General features: G+C 43.3%; 1 protein-coding gene across 12 annotated transcripts in view; it reads left to right on the plus strand.

The window, feature by feature from the left end:
* The window catches only part of LOC149332392 (uncharacterized), a 372,379-nt gene that overhangs the window by 183,869 nt on the left and 169,149 nt on the right, over nt 1-19,361 (plus strand). For all 12 annotated transcript variants that reach the window (XM_089557313.1, XM_089557304.1, XM_089557316.1 and 9 more), the window contains 18 exons: nt 428-1,348; nt 2,046-2,198; nt 2,848-3,012; nt 3,139-3,249; nt 3,916-4,128; nt 5,849-6,001; nt 7,167-7,334; nt 8,475-8,654; nt 9,609-9,767; nt 10,282-10,455; nt 11,137-11,313; nt 11,832-11,951; nt 12,991-13,155; nt 13,660-13,778; nt 14,862-15,069; nt 15,602-15,928; nt 16,897-17,020; nt 17,574-17,904. In XM_089557313.1, the coding sequence (XP_089413439.1) occupies nt 428-1,348; nt 2,046-2,198; nt 2,848-3,012; nt 3,139-3,249; nt 3,916-4,128; nt 5,849-6,001; nt 7,167-7,334; nt 8,475-8,654; nt 9,609-9,767; nt 10,282-10,455; nt 11,137-11,313; nt 11,832-11,951; nt 12,991-13,155; nt 13,660-13,778; nt 14,862-15,069; nt 15,602-15,928; nt 16,897-17,020; nt 17,574-17,904 (3,968 nt within the window). The remainder of the gene's footprint in view (nt 1-427; nt 1,349-2,045; nt 2,199-2,847; nt 3,013-3,138; nt 3,250-3,915; nt 4,129-5,848; nt 6,002-7,166; nt 7,335-8,474; nt 8,655-9,608; nt 9,768-10,281; nt 10,456-11,136; nt 11,314-11,831; nt 11,952-12,990; nt 13,156-13,659; nt 13,779-14,861; nt 15,070-15,601; nt 15,929-16,896; nt 17,021-17,573; nt 17,905-19,361) is intronic.

The following is a 19,361-nucleotide window of genomic DNA, read 5'->3' on the forward strand; positions in this document are numbered from 1 at the left end:
TGAAGGAGCTCGTTTCACTTGCACTTATGCTGGTGAAATGAAAATTTTTTAAAGACACTTTATGCCTTAAGAAAACTGGTACTTGCCATAAGTGCTTTGAAAGCATAAGGATGCTGCCGTTTGCTAACCCTCCTACAGAATACTGAGCACGTACATTTCGAGTACTGAAATTATAAATTCTAGTTTTAATACATGAACGGCTAACTTAAGAATAATGTAGCGAGTGATAGATTGCTTGTTTTCTTCTCTATCGTGAATACTTAACACAGCTGACAGAGACAAGCATCAGTGATTTTGTGGTTATTTTGGTTTAAGCTATGTGTAACAAAAATGTAGCCGAGTTAAAGTTTTCTCACCGCAGATTTTATTTGTTTAGTATCATTGCGACCACAGTTCTATTCATGTTAGAACTCCACATCTCGTGCAGGTGTCTTATATGATGGAGCTTACAGACAAAGTGATCGAGACTACATCCACGGAAGGCATCAAAACCATCCGTGAAAGTGCCGACAACACATCTGCCGAATTTGAACGCCTTCTTCAGGAAGTCTCAGCAGCCCGTTCGGCACTCTCCGAGCAGTTGTCAGCCCTTGGAGGGCTTGCCCAGGAGCTACAGCAATTTGAGTCGTGGCTGAGTGAAGCCCGGTCACAGCTCGCCGAAGCCAAATCTGGCGCAGAACAGGCGTCTGGCGCAGTGGAGAAGAAAACGCGTCTCGACAAGATCAAGGCGATCGCTGCGGACGCTGCCTCCAAGTCTGGCACTGTGGCTAGTCTAGAGAAACGACTCAAGGAGACCCAGCAGCTGAACACGCCGGAACGCAAGAAGATGATTGCGGACTTCGCCGAACTCCAGAAGGAAGCCGAAGAGCTGGCATCCCGCCTCGAGAAGGAGGTGGAGGCACTGGAACGACAGCGGTCCATCCATGCCCAGGCTGTCCAGTGGCTGAAGGAAGCCAAGCTGAAGCTGCAGAAGTGTGCCGACGCTACCGGCAGTCAAGCCGTCGTCCGCGAGAAGGCAACCCAGCTTTCGAAGCTCAGAGAAAGCCTGCCCGCGGGAGTTGCTCTCGTCAAAGACGTCGCGCAGTGCACCGAGGAAGTGTCCCCGTGTCTGAACCAGTCTGGCAAGGAGCGGCTCCAGGAGAACCTCCAGGAATTGCGCCAGGACCTGGAGCAACTCGAGCATGGTGTCGAGGACGCTCAGGATGCCCTCGACGAGAGCCTGCAGTGCTGGGAGCGCTTTGGAGAACTGTATGGCACCATGTCTCAATGGCTGTCGCAATTTGAAGGAAATGCTAAGGCTGCCCTGGCATCTACAGCTGTTGATGCAGACCACCTGAAGCAGCTAAAGGTAAGTAAAGTCTTAATTGCTTCCTCCTTTTTAATAGATTGAAAATTCTTAAGTTTCAACTGTGTGTACAGTCTGTGACTGCTGCTGAGTATTCAGTAGTCTGTTTTCTTTTGTTTTACTTTGATCTTATAATTAATTTGTCGAATTTTTGCTTATTCCAATGCTTCTCTTTTTTTTGTACTTAAACCTACATTTTCTTGTGAAATTGTAACAAGGACCAACTTTTTGCTGTAATATGTAAATGGAAAGAGCCGTCCACTGATTCTAGCTTTTCATTGAAGCTGATGATGAAGTGCAATTTTTATGGTCTCATATTTTTAGAAACCAAGTGATATAGTATTCGCTTTCCCTTAGCATCTTGAGGTCTTTTTCATGGCAATTTATTTGTAAATAACTGCAAAGAACACTGATTCTACCACCCGAAACAATTCCTGGCTTCTGAAAATCATATAGGCAAGGAGCAACAAGACGTCACATATATGTATGCATGCAAGGAGACATGCAAAGTGTCAATATGCGAAATAAACGATATTGATGAATTTGTTGCTTGGATGTCTTAATTTTAGCGAAGTTTCCACGTATAAGGCTCACAATAAAAAGAAAATATTGTGTTGCTCGTAATGATGTGCCTATTATGAGAATTAATTAGTAATTGTTCTTGCTACATACATGTGCAAACCCTGGACTGTTGACACAGGCTCTCCTGGAAGAGGCCTCTTTCCATAAGCCTGACATGGAGGAGATGAACGAAGAGTGTGAACGCCTTCTCCTGGTCAGCGCACAGACTTCGGTTCGGGACCAGGCTGTCAAGCTGTCCACTGCCTACACATCGCTCGTGGCAGCTCTCCAGGTATGTGTGAACTCTAATTTCTGAGAAACTGTCTTCCACAGTCATTAAATTTCTGGCTTGCTTTTCTTTTTTTCGCACCTTTGCTGTTTGTCTGCTGTGCCTGTCTGCTAGTGTGACTACCTAAATTTCATAATTATGTGCTATTAGTTTAGTAGGCTGGCCAACAAAGACATCAGAGTAGCTAAATATATCTTTATCAGAGCTTTTTGTATGTCATATGAACAAACGCACGCACACTAATCAACAAGTATTACTTTCTATGTGTTTTTTGTCAGCGATATTGAATCAGTGATTGTGTTTTGGTTAATCTTTCTGAGGTTAAATTCTTCTTGAGGAAAATTTGTCGAGCAGGATTTCGCCATCATAGACGTAGATATTTGTTATTGTTTATGATATGTCAAAGGTCGCTGAGTGGGAGATTATGTGAGGGGCACGTCATAATGAGTGCAGCATGATTACACCGATTATTGAGGTGTCTTTTGTAGTGCAAGTGTATGACACTGGACTTGTTGGTGTAAGGTCGTATGTGTGGTTAGAGGTCGTACATACGATGTCTGTCTCCAGATGAAGAATCAGGGAAGCAGCAGCTGTTCCCGTTTTACGTGCTTATTGACTAACTTTCTTTTTTGTTTTGCTTGTTTTTTTTCAGGAAAATGTGACCAAGTTGCAGCGTACGCTGGGCAGCCAGGAAGAGTTTGACAAGGCCAAGCAGAAGTTTGTCCAGTGGCTCGAAGCTGCACAGAAAAAGCTCAGTGCTGCCAAGGAACCTGGCACAGACCTGGCCACTGTGCAGAAGCATCTTGCAGAACTCAAGGTGTGATGCTAACCGCGTTTCCACAACGAAATTTGTTTTTTTGTGGAAACCTTTGTTTCATGAAACTCCGTGCATCTAGCAAAGCTTGCTCGTTTTGACACCCAGTTTTTCCGCTGTTCATTTCAGGAACTTCATCAGAGTCTTTCTGAAGGAAAGCACCTGTTTGATGTTGTCACAGAAGCAGCCAGTAAGATTCAAGGCCTAACAGATGTTGGCCAGAGTCCCATTCGCTCTCAGGTAGGCTGAACAGTTTCTTTTACTCATCTGACTGCATGTCCAATGCACTGTTCAGTTGAGTGTCTATAACAACTGCCTTGGATGGGTGTGTTGTGCAATTTCATTTTACTCTGTGCTTTTTGAAGAACTGAGGTTTTGTAAAGGTACATAAGCACTGCTGTCACTCTTACCATGCATCATGAAGCACATTACATTGCACTAAGTGCTTCATGAATTCTTTTCTTTTGTTTCTGTGATATTAGAACATAACAGTCCTCAGTAAACAGATACAACTGCACGTCGCTTCTTTATCATCATGCTACAGTGACATATGCACAGCTACTTCCTACTGTTTTTCGTATGCTACTGGCATTTACTGACATCATTGGTGGGAATGGCCAGCATCTCTGGCGTATTACCTAGTTGAGACGGTGGGTTCAACCAGAGCCAGTCAGCTGCACATAGCAAAACAAAACTGGAAGCCTGAACTGCTGGAAAGCGTGTATTGAAGGCAGTGAAGACAGTTTCAAATCTGCTTCTTGCAAGCCAAGCCGTGTGAGCAGAATGGAAATCAACTTCAACTGTTTTCTCGTGAAAGCTTTTCAACTGCCTTTCAGCGTTGTCCAAGAGAGCAGTTTCAGACTACCAGGGGGTTAACTATTAACGCTTTCTTTTCTTCTTGCTCAGGTGGATAGTCTTCGTGACCAACTAACCACACTCGAGCAACTGACAAGCGAGGCAACCGGACGGCTGGCATCCCTTCAATCCCGCTGGCAAGAACTGATGCAGGGAGCCGACACGCTGAAGGCTTCGCTGCGAGAAGTGGAAGAGACACTAAAGGAGCGACCAGTCTCAGGCGGAGACCTTGTCCAAATCCGCTGCCTTGTCGAGCAGTACAAGGTGTTTATACACTTGTTCATATACGCGCTTATCTGCCTCTTCATCTACACCTGGGACTTCCCACAGACAGAGTGCAAGTGGCCGTGATTGTAGCTCATAGGTTAATGCATTGACTGGAAGGATTGGTTTTCATTTAGCTCGTGGACCTTGAATTCCTTTGCTGTACTTGTAGCTTCATTTCCTGTAGTTACGTGGTCACTCACGACATGGCACAGTGTTTATTCTGGCAAACATCACTACTATTTGTAGTGCAAGGTTTCTGTTCCATTTTGTGAGAAATGTGCTTTTTTAATCTTCAGATTTTTTATTTGTTTTATTAGTTCATTGTCTGCAGTAGTTCTTGAGCCTTGCTTCTGCATCATTTAGGTAGAAAAACTTGTTTAAATAATTTTTAAAAACTAAGAAAAAAATTAAATAATGTGAAAAAAGCTGTGTGGTATAAGTTAGATAACATGGCATGGTCATGAAGAAGAAAAATTCAAAATATATGCAGAACTTTATACACACTAGATTGTAGGAGTCATATAGCTGGTAGCTAGCTGGAGGTCAAATTTTAAAATATTTTTCAAATATGCAATGCAACAGTTTAATGCAAAAGTGCTGATGAATGTACCTTTCAAAAGGTTATAGAGAGTCCCTAGACAGGCTGGTATGTTTACCTTGCTTAACCTTTTCTACCTCTTATGAAAACTGCACTTAAATTAGTATGTGTCTAACTGTGTACACCTAATCAGTTTTTGATCTGGACTTTATCAAGTTCAGTCTAAATTCTTGGCAGCAACCATTTCCTGCACTGACTTTTCTTATGTAACTTGAACTGTTACAAAATAATATTCAACTGGCATTTACACTAAAGTTCATGGAGTAAACATTGCAAAATTTAAAATCACAATTGTTCTTTTCACTACACTTGGTATCAATTCCTGTGTGAGTGGTTTGAAAATTGAGATATGTAGAACGGGAGGGCAACACTCATGTTTAATGGTGAAATGCAAATGCTTTTGCTACTTATTAAAATACCATCTTGTAGTTTAACAAGTAGGTTTAGTACCTAATATAACCATTCAGGTACCAGTCATCTCTTTTTCATGCTTTCCTGATGACACCTATTTTTATGCTTTTTACATGTTACTTAATTTATACTTATTTTGTGCACTCATCTGTAGACACCTACCTCAGTAAAAAGTATTAATTCTCTACCATCTTGTATGTAAAAATTAAGAATGAGCATTTTTATTGTTTATATGTACAGTATTTTAGGTTGGCTCTTGATATTTACCTTTTAACCTGTGTTGTGCAATGTGTACATTTATTTTACATCTTTATCTTACTGCTTGTATAGCATTTATCTCACTGTTTTCACCTTTCTTCATTGTATCTTCTTGTAAGGTCATCATTTACCATCACAGAGCGAAAGGCTACCTGTAAGGATTCTGTAAGCAATAAACCAGTCATTGGAGTGCTTGACTTCGTGTTAGTTATGTTTCTCATGCATGTCCTTAGAACTAGCTAACTTAGTTGCATGTAAACTAATTGATTAGCACTTAGTATTGCAAAGTACGGGAAAGGTAAGGGTTGGTGTTTATTTATATGTGTGTTAAGTTGGTTCGTTTTGTGTCATAGTGCATGTGGTTAGTCGTACCTTAGGGTTACGATAAAACTGGCAGTTTAAGCAGGATGGGCGCACTAATTAGGGTCGCCGATCTTTATCCCTCGACAGCACGTAGCCCGTAGCCTGGATGACCACAAGCAGAAGCTGAAAGACCTCCGAGTCGAAGCCTCCGAGTTGGCCGAAAAGACGGATGGTGGAGAGGTGCTTCCTGTGCTACGAGAAATGGGAGATCAGTTGGACTCGCTGCAAAAGAAGTGTCAGGTACTTGTCCTTTCTCTTTAGATGCTGTATATAAAATGGAGCGGCTTCATTGTGGGATTCATCATGGTAATACCTGCAAGTAATTCCACTGATGAGTGCAGCTTATCTAGGCACCCAATGGACACTAAAAAATTCAGGGCGGCACTTTGTTGGCCTAAAGTGCAGTGAGGCGAAAGCCTTAAGCGCGGTGTTGCTGCTTGTGTCACTGATGTGTTAAGATGTTAAGCTTCGCCTGTAAGAGTGAAACGCGACAGCGTCTTGCAACCCTGCCAGCGAGTCCATAGAACGCCATCGCCCGGGTTTTTGAGGAAAGGAAATGTATCTGTCTCACATACCTCGGTGGACATCTGAACCTCACTGTAATGGGAAGGGAGGAAGATGGAGTGAACGAAGACACTGTATTTTTCATTCCAAACCATGGAGCTGGCATGGCAGAGTGGTAGCGTGCACGTCTCCCACCCCTTGTCTCCCACTCTGGAGACCAGGGTTCGATTCCCGAACTCGACGAATTTCCTACTCGGTTTTATTTATTTATCAGGCCTAACTAGAAAGGTTATTGGTGTATTCAGTAATTAAGCAATTAACTAAACTCATTCCCACTTACTTGGAGCATCACTATACGATCTCTTTAATTGGTTGCATGGTAACTAGCCAAAGTACAATTGGCCCCGTTTGAAATTTGCGCACTGTTACGTCATGATTGTTTCTACCAGTTGAAAAGCGTGACATTTCTGTCGACAACTCCTGCTTACAACGATGAGGCATTAAATGCTTCCGCCTTAAAACTTCCTTGGACGTCCTGTGGACGTTTAGAACATCTGTGGCACGTCGAAGGAAATTTCAGTGCCCATTGGGCATTTCTAGAGGAAGCATCTGATGTTCTGGAGTTATCATCATACATAACTTTGCCCATAAAGGGCACTAGTCAACTTTTCATGGCATTTTGTGTACCTATATTTAGAGTCTCTGTTCAGGCATGCAACTATTCGGAACAAAGAAATCATTAGTTTAGCCAAAAACAAATTCTTACTTTTAATTTGTTGTACTTGTTGTGCCAATTCAAACAAATACCGTTAGCCCCAGTGAGCTGAATCACTGTATGCGAGACAAATGAGTGAAAATAAGGCTGGCCAAAGCAAATTCTAATAATATGCTTTGGTTCCAGAGCGTGCTCGACTCGCTGGAGGCAGAGCTGCACGATGCCCAGAGCTACCACAAGGCCTTGCAGGAGGCCGAGAAGTGGCTGCTGCAAATGTCCTTCCCGGTCATGGCCCAGCACTCCCTTCAGGTGCTTAACAAGCAGCAGACGCAGGACCAACTCGACAAGTACAAGGTAGGGCCCGCTGTCTCTGTGCCCATCGCAGTGGCTGAATAGCTGTGGCTCTCTAATGCTGAGTACGAGGTTGCTGGATCTAATCCTAGTTGCATTTTGATGGAGGTGAAATGTAAAAACGTCTTGTGCCGTGGGATGTTAAAGAACCTTAAGTAGTTGAAATTAGTCAAGAGCCTTCCTCCACGGCAACTCTCTCCCTCTCTCATTTACCCTCTTCCTTCCATCCTTCTCTATCATCAAAAGCTTGTTTACATGTTTAAGGGGGGATGTGGGGATTGGATCGCAAAAAATTGCGAAAAAAGTCGATTTTTGAAAAGTACACTTTTTGGCATCTTCAACACCGTTTCTACGTTGTACTGAAATATTTCACCCAGAAATAAACTTTAAGCCCTCCAAATAAATATAAATATAGTTGTTGGCATCTACACATAGACAGTGGGTGCTAGCTTAGAACTTTCAGGCTTGTTTTCACGAAAGTCTGTTTTGGGCTTAATACCTTGTTCGTGGAAAGCGTAGCACAGCAATGGGTGCATGGATTTTTACTCCTTTTATTTTGTTGTGATCAATGAAATGTGGCCTGTGTCGAGATAGCCTCAGACTAACCATTTAGGCTCGCATGTTTTTATTACTTGGTAATTAGAGCATGATACATTCTAAACAAAAAAAGAAGGTGCATATTGTGTCCTTTAAAAAAAAAAGAGCAGAGAAATTAAAAAACAAAAATTAAGAGAGTTGATTTACACCACACTTCTTATTAAATATTAAAAGCATTTACAGAGCTGTAGCTGTTTTTTTTTGTCATGCCAGGCTTTCCACAAGCAAGCAACATGGGGACAACATATAAACAATGGTAAAAGGGAACCTACTGAAGCTGTCATTGTGAAACTTTATATCTGATTGTTTGATACTGTTTTAAGCGAGTCTACCAAATTTCCTCACTCTAAGTCGAAAAACAGAAAAGTTACCTTCGGTCCCCTCATCCCCCCTTAACCACCTCGTCATGGTGGGCAACGTTTTTCACTCTTTTCTGTTCAAATGCATTCCTTTTGACTTGATTATATTACAAGCACATATGTTTCTTAAATTGTCATGCTTACGTTCGTGAGAAGTGACTCAGCTTTGCTTGTAATCTGCATCCAGGGCATTCTGGCAGAGGTCAAGCAATACCAGTCCACCCTTGATGACGTGAAGGCCAAGGGTCGAGGCTTGGTGAACCGCTACAAGAAGGACGCGCCCCAGCTCGAGCAGCAGGTGAAGTCCCAGCTCGACAACATCCAGGAGAGCTACGACGCACTCCTGACAGGCGCAAACCAAGTCCTGGTGAGCACGATGAAATTTGTGTTGACCCTCTCTTTATCGCTTTGAAGTGCAGTTGAAAAGTGGCTGGTACTTGCGCTCGGTACATGGTGCGCTTTGCTCAGCAATTGCTAAAGGGACTAGATGCTCGAAATAGGGGAGGAGGTTGGTGAATGAAGTTGCATCTGTCATAAACATTTGCAAGTCAGATTTGCTCCTCACTAACACAGTGGGCAAAACTTGAAGTTCATCTTTTGTTTAAAGCTACGCCGTACCAATGGCTGCTTTCTGATAGCTGTGATAGGAGTATTCTCAGCATAAAATGTAACAGTGCAGTTGTGCTTAAGCAACTTCACTAAATAACATCTGAATACAAAATAACCACTATGTGGGACATATGTAAAAGTGGAGAGCATACATTTCAAGTCAGACTCACATGGGTGGAAAAAAAAATGACTGTGCTATTTGCCATGCATGCCTAGTGCTTCTGTGTGTGCAGACTTTTATCTTCATTTTCTTTTTTGGCTTTGTGCAAATCTTGCTTTTATGCTTCTTTTGACATTTTAGCTAACTGCTCGCCATTCAACAGAATCATCTTTTTTTTACTTAAATGCATACTGATTTGAAAAATTTGTTCAATACCTCAAATTGTTACATTATGGAGTGAACAGTGCATTCTGAGGCACACACACTGAGGGTCAAAGAATGAGAACAAGCACAGTGCTGACTATCAACTGAAGGATTTACTTCGACGACATCGAGTATAAATTGGAACTTATGACCTTCTTGTAATTTACTAAAAATCTAAAAAATTTGCTGTGAAACCAGTGCACTTTTGGTCACAGATGTGACTGCAGGATTTGAATAATTTGCGGTTTCTTACTGCACAAACCTGAGCAGCCCTGACTTCATTCACTTTCTTTCTCCGCGTCACCTGCATGCCGTGGTTGTTGATGTTAGTGAGCTCTCTGCCTCCAGGCTCGCCTCGAGAGCGCTCTTCAGAAGTTCATCAGCTACGAGACGATGCTCGAGGTCTGCGACAAGCTGCTCGAGGAACTGGAGCCCAAGATAGCCGCGCTGTCCGAGGACACTCCCAAGAGTGCAGAGGCCACCAAGATCAAGTTGGAAACGTGCAAGGTCGGTTTCTAGAATTGCATCTACTGAAGCTTTTACAACATTGTTGGAGAGTCTTCTATGGTTTCATATAATTCTCATCGCATTTCTCGTGGCTTATAACATGACTGGTGTAAAATAATTTTGATACAAGTTAATGTAGCCTATTTGCTTTTCACCTGAAGGTTTATAGCTTTTCATAGCTGACATTATGTTTATGGGATGCCAAAATTTCTTCTGTCTTGAGCAGTTTTTCTTGTGTCGTTTAGTTCAGTGTGAGTGAAAGACAGTAACATGAAGCACGGATTGTATGTTGCTTGCAATGGAACTTGACTATGGCCACCATCCTGCTGCTAAGAGATCTAGCTCTAACTACACAATTTCGAGGCCCAGAGATTTCTGAGACTGGCTAACGCATTTTTACTCGCGAAGGACAAAACCTCTTACAATATGTGCACGTCGTGGCCTTTTTAGTGAACGGTGCATATCAGAACTGAGTGCTTGAAATACGATTCTGGCATTTCGTTACATACAACAGGGCATGTTGACCCAACTCACTGAAGCAAGGACCCAGTTCCAAGAGGCCATCCAGGGCTGCATTGAGGCGGTGTCCTCGGTAAGCAGGCCATCTAGCCCCGAAGTGGCAACGGTCTTCAGCGTACCCGAGCAGGAAGCCAGCATCAAGATACGTCTCCAGGACAACATTGAACAGGTACACTTTTGATTGTCTCGTTTTTTTTTTTATATATGCCTCAGTGAAAGTAGTGCGTGATGTCTATAAATTTATTGGCCTCGGAGTCCATAAGTGTATTTACAATATTAATGGGGCAGCTACAGGTTGCAGAAAACTACAAACAGGAAAGCAGGGACAGGACAAGTGCCGGTTACAGCTGAACTCAATAATTAAGCTGTGGCTGTTTATGTACGCCAACATGAGCCGCACTACAGAAGAAAACATTGAATTGGCTACTGTGTGAAAGCGTTCTTAAAACTCCCAAACACGCTATTTTCGCATTCATGATTTCAAGTAGCTGGCTGTTTTGCGTGCAGTGAATATGGCATTTTGACACAGTTGTAACCTTCTCTGTATATTTTCTCAGCCTCTGTTATTTCCCATATGCATTGGTGTGCGTGTTTGCAAAGAAAATGGAGTGACTGCAGTGTGAAGCCATTTCTAGCTATGAATAGCTAACTATCCTAACCCACACCTTGGTTGGCAGACTGACAGTTTCACGTTACATAGCAGCAGGTGAGCTTGCATTTTCAAATTCACTAAAATGCGTGCGCATTCAAGTATTGTGTTACGCCTGCCACTTTGTTGCAGCTGTTATCCACTTGTGCCGGTACCGATTCAGCTTGTTTGTGTTCTTCACATTTCTTCTGTTCCTCGCAGCTGGAGGCCATTGCAGCCCAACTCGAGGTTCAGCTGCGTGGCTTTGAGGAAGCCGGACGCAAGAGAGCTGCCATTGAGGAATGGCTCGTCGAAAAGCAGTCCAGCGTGTCACAGCTGGGAGCTGCCAAGTTCCCGCCGCAGACACTTGCATTGCAGGCCCAGCTTAGGCAGCTCGAGGCAAGTTTTTATTACCTCCTTGTATTTTGTACATATGGTTTCAATGGTTTTTATGTTCTGTATAACTTCTATTTGTTCTTGAACTTTTCGTTTTAGAGCTACTTTGCTATTGTGCTGCATTGTTCTTTCTAGGGCCCTAATGATCATTGTGTCCACAAATCAGAATCATTCATTACTATCTGCTTTTGGCTATACATTGGTACTGTGTGACATAAGTGTTTACTTGGTATTCAGCATTACTTTGAACAAACAAGGGTTACGTCCGGTTTAGAAGTGCCTTGGTTTCAAATGACATGAGAGGCAAGTCTCCGCGCAGCTTGTCAGTGGTCCCTGGAAGGGAGAATTGACCTTGTCGGTGCATTTTTCCAGCTTACCTTATATATTTCCTACTAATTAGTGAAGTGCTCAATGAAAAATTTATCCTTCTTTTGCTGCGTTTAATCGTGCAAACTTTAGTGCTGGTGTAAAAGAAACTGAAGTGTTTCATCTGCTGTTGTCTTCTTTCCTGACTTGTGTAGGACATCAAGCACGAGGTTTCCGAGAAGTTGACAGCTGTGGATGCCCTGGAGCTCAAGTCCGGAGTGCCGGGCCCAAGTGAAGCTTCTCTGCGGGACCGGCTTCACCAGCTGGAAGCACAGGTTGGCCACTCACATTATTTTTGTCACTTCACTTTCAAAGCTTTTGGTTAAGAAACACAGCAGTGAATTTAGTGGTCAGATTACCAATCTCTGAACTCTGCCAGAATGTGGTGCACTAGGCACTTTATTGTTCTGACCTTTGTGCTCTGCTAAATTTTTGTTGTTGTTTTCAGTTTGCATGAGAAATGCTTATTTTACAGTGTGTTTGAACCAAACCTCTCTTATTCGGTGCTTTTGTTTGGGGGCAAGAATCAACCTGTCATATATATAATTCTTTTTTGTCCAGTTTAAGCTTTGCATTACATCCTAAGATCATTCGTCTATGTTTTGTCTGCATGTGATGTGCAGTCTTCTGTATACGAGAGGACCATTTATGCTATTTTGTGCCAAGGATTTACTGAGCAACAAGAGCTTGATTAATAACTTTACAGCATCACCAAATTAGGAACAAGATTGATGTTCCTCTTTCTGCCACTACATAGAAAATAAGGGCACTAAAATCCACAGTTCAAAATATCAGAAGATGAGCACAGAACTGGTTAGAAGTCATGTACAGACGCTGCGCTCCTGAACCTTCTAGACCCATCTTTGCACTTCTATCTTTAATAATGTGCTAATTTGCCAAGGTCAGCACATTTTCTACTTGAATTTTTGGGCAGCCCAGAATATGCTCAAATCTCTCTGGGCAGGTTGTATTTTGTAGGCACCACTGCCCAGGTTTTGTCAGAAACTAAAGCAGGCTGAGAAGCAGGGAAATTCGATTGCAACTTTGTGTGAATATGTTAAGCATGTAACCAAGCCCTGAGCATTGTTCTCTTTATGTACATTTTTTTTTTCTTGAATCTGCTGCGGAGTTTTATTAAGAAATTTAACACAGGTGCATCGCAGTACTGTTATCACAATGCCGCATTCTGCAGTTCTTCCTGTGGTGGAAGGCCATGTAGTTGTAAATACGAGCTGTGCAATAACACGTTTTGGCGGGCTCGTTTTCATTCGCGCTGTTTATTCAAGAGCTGTGCAATGCTTTGCGCATGTGCAGGTCGCTCAGGTTGCGAGCGCCAGAGCTACCCAGCTGGAGACTCTGGAAGATTACAACACCCTGGCCGGTCAGGTGGAAGTGAGACTGACTGCTGTTGAGTCGTCGCTGGACAGTACGCAGCGTCCAACTGTGGGCGATGCCAAGCAGCGCTTGCAGACACTCAACGTGAGTCCTGATCCCAGTCTCAACTTATGTCGATGTTGCCGTAGCCAGTCGGGATGTGCTCACTTTCCTTTACCTTGCTTCGGAAATGTGGACCAAAGAAGGAAATGCACTGTACTAGCAGGTATAAGGGAGCTATATTTTATTACTAGTTTCTGTGCTTTTGCTTGAACTTTGTATGTGTAAGTTTAATGGACTAGTGTGAGCCACTGAGTACTACTGAAAAAATATGATTGCTATGCATAGTAGCTGTTTATTCGCACAGTTTGATGGGTGAGCTAGTGGCTGAAGGAAAGTCTTTGTCATTTGTAATAGGACACTTTGTGTTACGCATTTTCCTGGGCTTTAAGTTTCCTCGATTTAAGTTGTTTCGCCACATGGCTTGATTTATATTTGACCTTGTGTATTAAACAAACAGTGCTATACCTTTAACTCATAGCTTAACATTGAAAAGTGTAAGTGTCATGTGAGTGACTGACAAAGAAAGGAAATCTCCTTTTTTCCCAGGTTTTGCTGGATGAGGTGAACAGCATTGGCAGCGATGTGGGCGACCTCAGAGGCAAGATTGCCATTCTCACCAAGTGCCTCGAGCCTGACGACAAGTCGAAGTGCGATGACCAACTCAAGTAAGGGTCTGGAAACTGTCCATGGGGTTGCTGCGGGTGTCTGATGAGGTCGTTTTAATGCAAACCATATGCAAGCAGCAACAAGCTAGAATTTTTTAAGGCAAAACCCTTTAATGCTGCATCGTTGTTGACCGAAGGTTGTCAGTAGAGGTGTCACGCGTTTCTAGTCAGATCAGAAAAAAAATCTTTGTGCACGATGGAATTCGAAACACCATCCTTCCGTTCCGCAGCCGAGCGTGCTAATGGCTGCGCTACTTCCTGCCAACGCATATGCAGTTCTCCTTGTCTAGAACGCTGGAGAGTGTTTGCAGAAAGGCGTCGAGTCAGACGGATGCCTCTCAAATGCCCTCTAGTGTCTCCAGCTTTTAAGATTCACAAACAATTGTGTACTTAATTAGCATCTTAACCACACATCAGTGACACAAGCAGCAACACCGTGCTATAAAGGCTTTCGCCTCACCGCACTTTAGGTCAACAAAGTGCCCCCCTGAATTTTTTCATGACTTTCCCAATTCTTCATCTATTTGTCTGGCCTTTAATGGTTTTGTTGCATATAAGAGTCATGCTACCTAAGTGGCTCTTTTAAAAGATTTTTTAACACTTCTCATACTTTTCTGTTACGTGAATTTTTTAAGCTTCTGGAAATGTCATGCCTATATGACTTTTCTACGAGGGCCAGGAATGGCATGTGTGCACTTCCAGTATCGCAACTACTGCTTACTATTTTCTGCATAAGTGAACATCTCTTTGCAGCAGTTGGCTTTCTCATGTGGTGTTTCTGCTGATACAACTGTGACATGCATTGTGCCTTTTTGTAGTGACTGCAACAGAGCCTGTATTATTCCCACTCAGGCAAATGAAAAAGAACGAAAACAAACCTAAGATAAAACATTGCAAAAAAGGTATATGCCATAGAAAATTAACGCACCTGATAAGAAACGTAAGATTTGTGTCTTCAAGCTTTTCAGACTTGCTTGCTTTGTGCAGAATGTGATGTCTGTTTGTTGAAAGATTTTTTTTTTTAAAAAAACATGATTTAGCACAGTCCAGAGGGCTTAACACGTTGGCCTCTGTGGATTGCAGGTGCCTCGAAGGGAAGTGCGACGAGTTGCGCAAGCGGATCCTACGCAGGACCAAGAGCTTGGATCTTATTCAGAACGGCCTGGACGCCCTCTACTCGGAAGCGGCGACCACCGAGAAGTGGCTGCTGGAGAAGCAGTCCTCTCTGGAGCAGCTGCCTAACCCCGGATATCAGAGTGCCAGTGTCGAAGCAGCATTGCAGGCGATGAAGGTCAGCTATGACGTAGTTCAATTCATTTGGCTGCAGGCAGCTGCTGAATTTTTATTTCATCAGCAGATGCTGTCTGGCTCATTAATGCACACGCGTTTTTGTTATACTAGCACATATGAAAGCGTTTGCTAATGTGCTCTTGTTTTTCAGCTTTTGGACTTGGAATCATAGATAAGGAGAAAAAAGGCTGAACGATAGTACAGTACAGAATTCAGGGCTCCTAATGTCTGCAGCTGAATTTAAGATAAGCAGCTTCATCTGTTACAACACTGCTTCCAGTCACAGCAACCTTTGGCACAGTGTATCATGTTTGCCTGCATTTAAAGTTCTCAATAATTGCGCTGTATTAGACATGCATCCTGCCGAAGTGCTGTCTGTTTAACAAGGTGTTGTGTGAAGAAAAATAAAATTTTCAAGCAAACAGCATGAGGTGCTTTGTTTTAATAAACAAGAGAAGTGAGGTTGTGTTTGAAGTGCTCTTCAAGAAAAGTTCCTTGATGCACTATGTTTTCTCAATACTTCTCTCGATTAGGCTGAGCAACGGCAGGTGGAAAACAAGCGAGCCGTGGTGCAGGACTTTGAGAAGCGCATCGAGTCCTTCGCGCATGAACTGGACAGCCTGGATGCCCAGCAGCTGGAGCAGATGATGCAGGACCTGAAAACGCGCTTCACCGATCTTCTCAGCCTCATTGCATCGCACACTGACACCCTGACTGCGCTGCTGAACAAGACGTGCCGTCTGGATGACGAGCTGGAAATTGTGCGGCAGTGGCTTCGTGAGAAAGAACAGGACCTGCGAAGAGTCGGAGCCCCTGTGCAAGACGCCAACGACGCCAGGAACCTTCTCAGCTCTGTTCAGGTGAGTCAGGTGGCAGAGCGAAGCTGCATTTTTTGTCACGATGTGAAACATTCAGAATACTGTGTATTTAAGGTGACAGGGAAATGCATGTTTGAAGGTAGTGCTTGGCTACAAATAACTAATTTATTGCTTCCTTGCTAAGTATGGAAGCCACTGAAGTAGTTATTTTCTAAAACTTTGGAAACTGCAAGGTTCATGTAGCTTCAGTATGAAAGGTCGCAGTTGGTTTGCACACAAAAATTAATTCTGCTATCGCTTCCGCATTGAAGTTGCAAATGTCTCAATGGCATTATCCATTCAGAGGCAAACTTCTTAGAACAAAGAAAAAAGTGTGTTTTTAACTCGTACTTACAGAGTGATTATAAGTTGAATGCTGATAGTATTGTTCCCTTTTATATGGGAGCAGTCTGCACCTTGGAAGTTTCTGCTCACACTTAATCTGCATTTTCTGCTGTCAGAATTGGCTGTATACTCTAATTGGCAGCAAAGCTTTAAGCTGGCTTGAGATGGCGGCAACTTCTAGGGCTGTCATGACAGATCCTTCTTCCGTCCAAATATGCTGAGGTTTAAAATGATAGTCGTCAGTTAGTTTGGCGTTTGGCTCTAGGTTTTTCTATGTACAGTCTTTGTCAAAAGTAACCAGGCTGCACGTTTTTTCTTCTCAGTCGTATATTAAAGCTATTATGCCAGCCCTTAAGCTCTAAATCTCTGTATGGTAAGAACCCCTGCCCTCACCTTCAAAAAACTTTTTGATCTTTAGGGAAGACGTGAGGGCTCTCTTATACCAATGAGAAGCAAACCATGGAGCATGGTTACTTTTGACAAAGACTGTACTTGTCATTGCATTGCAAATATCCAGATCCTGTTCCGCTTCCTCAGATCTTCAATATTTATCCTAGTGTTTTCAGTTACTGTTTGTTTTGGGAGTTGATTGCAGAAACCTGATGGTTACTCTCGTCTCTCTGTAGGCTCTGCAGAAGGAGGTGAAAGCGTTTGAAGAGACAAGGCTGGCTGGACTCTTGAAACTTGCAAAGGATCTTGAGCCCGGGTGCGAGCCCGAGGATTGTGCTGCTTTGCAAAAGCTTGTTCAGGGTAAGAGGCTTGCATTGTTTCTCTTTTCGTACTTTATCATTTTCTTTTTTGCCAAGTAGGCAGTGAAAACTTTAAAAAGGAGCCGAATGTTTCATGCAGCACATTATAGTGACCATGTATAACTTGTTCTGAGCTGCGAAAAAATATGCATGAATATGCATTCGTGAATTTCACATGCTGTATTTTACCGCGGTTACATTTGAATATCAAAATCACTATCTTGATGACATAAAAATTCTGTTGCCTTAGCAACTTATAACTTAGTGTTTGATGCTGTTTAGTTCGAATTATTGTTTAAGCTATGCACTTTTATTATCACTGCAAACCATGGATCTTTTCTTTCTATTTTTTGCACATTCAGCCTGATAATTGGCCTATGTGCATGCCTGGTGACTAAAATAGAGTATGCTGCACTGTCCTTGCCATCTTTATGTGTGAACCTTCCGATATTTTCCGGGCTGCACACTGGTGGAGTCAGTATGTTGTGGTGTGCTTCTTTTCTTGTATCTGTTGATGCATTTCATGACGTTTCCCGCCTGAATCTTCTTCGCAGAGCCCCTGGACAAAGTTAAGGAGCTCCATCAGAGCCTGGCCGAGCGGCTGAAGCAGCTGAAGGAGCTGGTGCAGCTGTACGACGAGTACCAGAAGGCCCTTTCAGCCGTCGAGTCGCTGCTGAGCGAGACTGAGGCCTCGCTGAAGCCTGACCTGCTCCTCACGACGAGCGAAGAGGTCATACGGGAACAGCTGGACACGCATCGCCGCTTGCAGGAGAGTGGCCGCCGCCTCACCACGGACCTGTCCAAGATGCAGAAACTGGCTGCCAAGCTTGGCCCCGCTGCGGGCGCCAACCGAGAGATACGCGTCCTCACTGAGACCAAGGACAGGTGAGTGCTTGTACATACTTGTTTGCTTGTTCTTGGTTGAGTGCTTGAGGCCTTCGGTCAGAAGGTATAGCAGAATGGAATCCAGTATAGCAAAGGTGAACATTATCTGAACCAGAAAGGTACATATAGGCAAGAGCTTCTGAACACCTAGAGAACGCATTCAGAAGGGATAAAACTGTGGGCGGGAATCTGCTTCACTGATGTTTAAGTGAAACGGTGCATTCAGAATGATGACAAGGTCCTTTGTTTCGTAGGGTCTATAATAAATTTGACTTGGAAATGAAAACAAAGTTGTCAGACAGGCTGTTGTTATCCCCGCTTCTGACTGCGCGCAGAAAAAAAAAAAACTTTTAGAGATATGCTTACTGGCTTATCTAATCAGCGAAATTAATCAGCGAAAGCTGTTGTAGCTTTAGTTTAGACATTCAGCTCTGCATTTGGCCATGGAATCTATATCCTCAGCCATAAGAGAAAGCCTAGCCACGCTCTTGTGAATCAGCAAAATCTTCTCTGGCCACCGGTTTCCTCCCACCATTTCTCTTTTTTCTCTCTCACACTTTCCATCTCCCTAAACTTGGAGAGGGGGTTTCACTCTTTCCACTTTGCCTCCTGCCAACCATGGCAGGTGGTGGCCACCTGCCATGGTTTAGGGCAGTTTTTTATATGGTTGGTTGGCCCATGTTGTCGTTGCTCCGCAATGTAGCAGAGAGCACACCCTTATAAATTATGGTTTTACTCTGTCACTTTGTTTTGCCCTTCTGCATGCTTATCTCAAACTCAGTTGACTGAAAAATTGCTTGGAACATTCTTTTTTTCCTGTTCATCTGATTAAAGAAGCAGTGGCACCAGAATCTGGGATCTTGTCATCATCATCATCATCAGCCTGACTACGCCCACTGCAGGGCAAAGGCCTCTCCCATGTCTCTCCAATTAACCCTCTCCTTCGCCAGCCGCGGCCACCGTATTCCCGCAAATTTCTGAATCTCATCCGCCCACCTAATTTTCTGCCGCCCCCTGCTACGCTTGCCTTCTCTTGGAATCCACTCCGTTACCCTTAAGGACCAGTGGTTATCTTGCCTTCGCATTACATGCCCTGCCCAAGCCCACTTCTTCCTCTTCATTTCAACTAGGATATCATTAACGCGCGTTTGTTCTCTCACCCACTCCGCCCGCTTCCGATCTCTTAACGTTACACCTATCATTTTTCTTTCCATAGCTCGTTGTGTTGTCCTTAACTTAAGCTGAACCCTCTTTGTTAGTCTGCACATTTCTGCCCCATAGGAGGTATTTATTCAAATACACTTCAAGGACCTCTGTTCGAGGGTACAACATTGGCGGAGGGCATGTTGCACACAAATGCGCAGTTGTGTACAGTGTGGAGCTCTTAAATTCTTTTCTTGTGTCCATGATTTTTGTTTGTTGTCTTCTTGTGCTCTTCACTCCTCAATGAAGGAAAT

Source organism: Amblyomma mixtum, chromosome 8 (assembly GCF_055824585.1).
Source record: "Amblyomma mixtum isolate Tamu chromosome 8, ASM5582458v1, whole genome shotgun sequence".
Lineage (NCBI taxonomy): Eukaryota > Metazoa > Arthropoda > Arachnida > Ixodida > Ixodidae > Amblyomma > Amblyomma mixtum.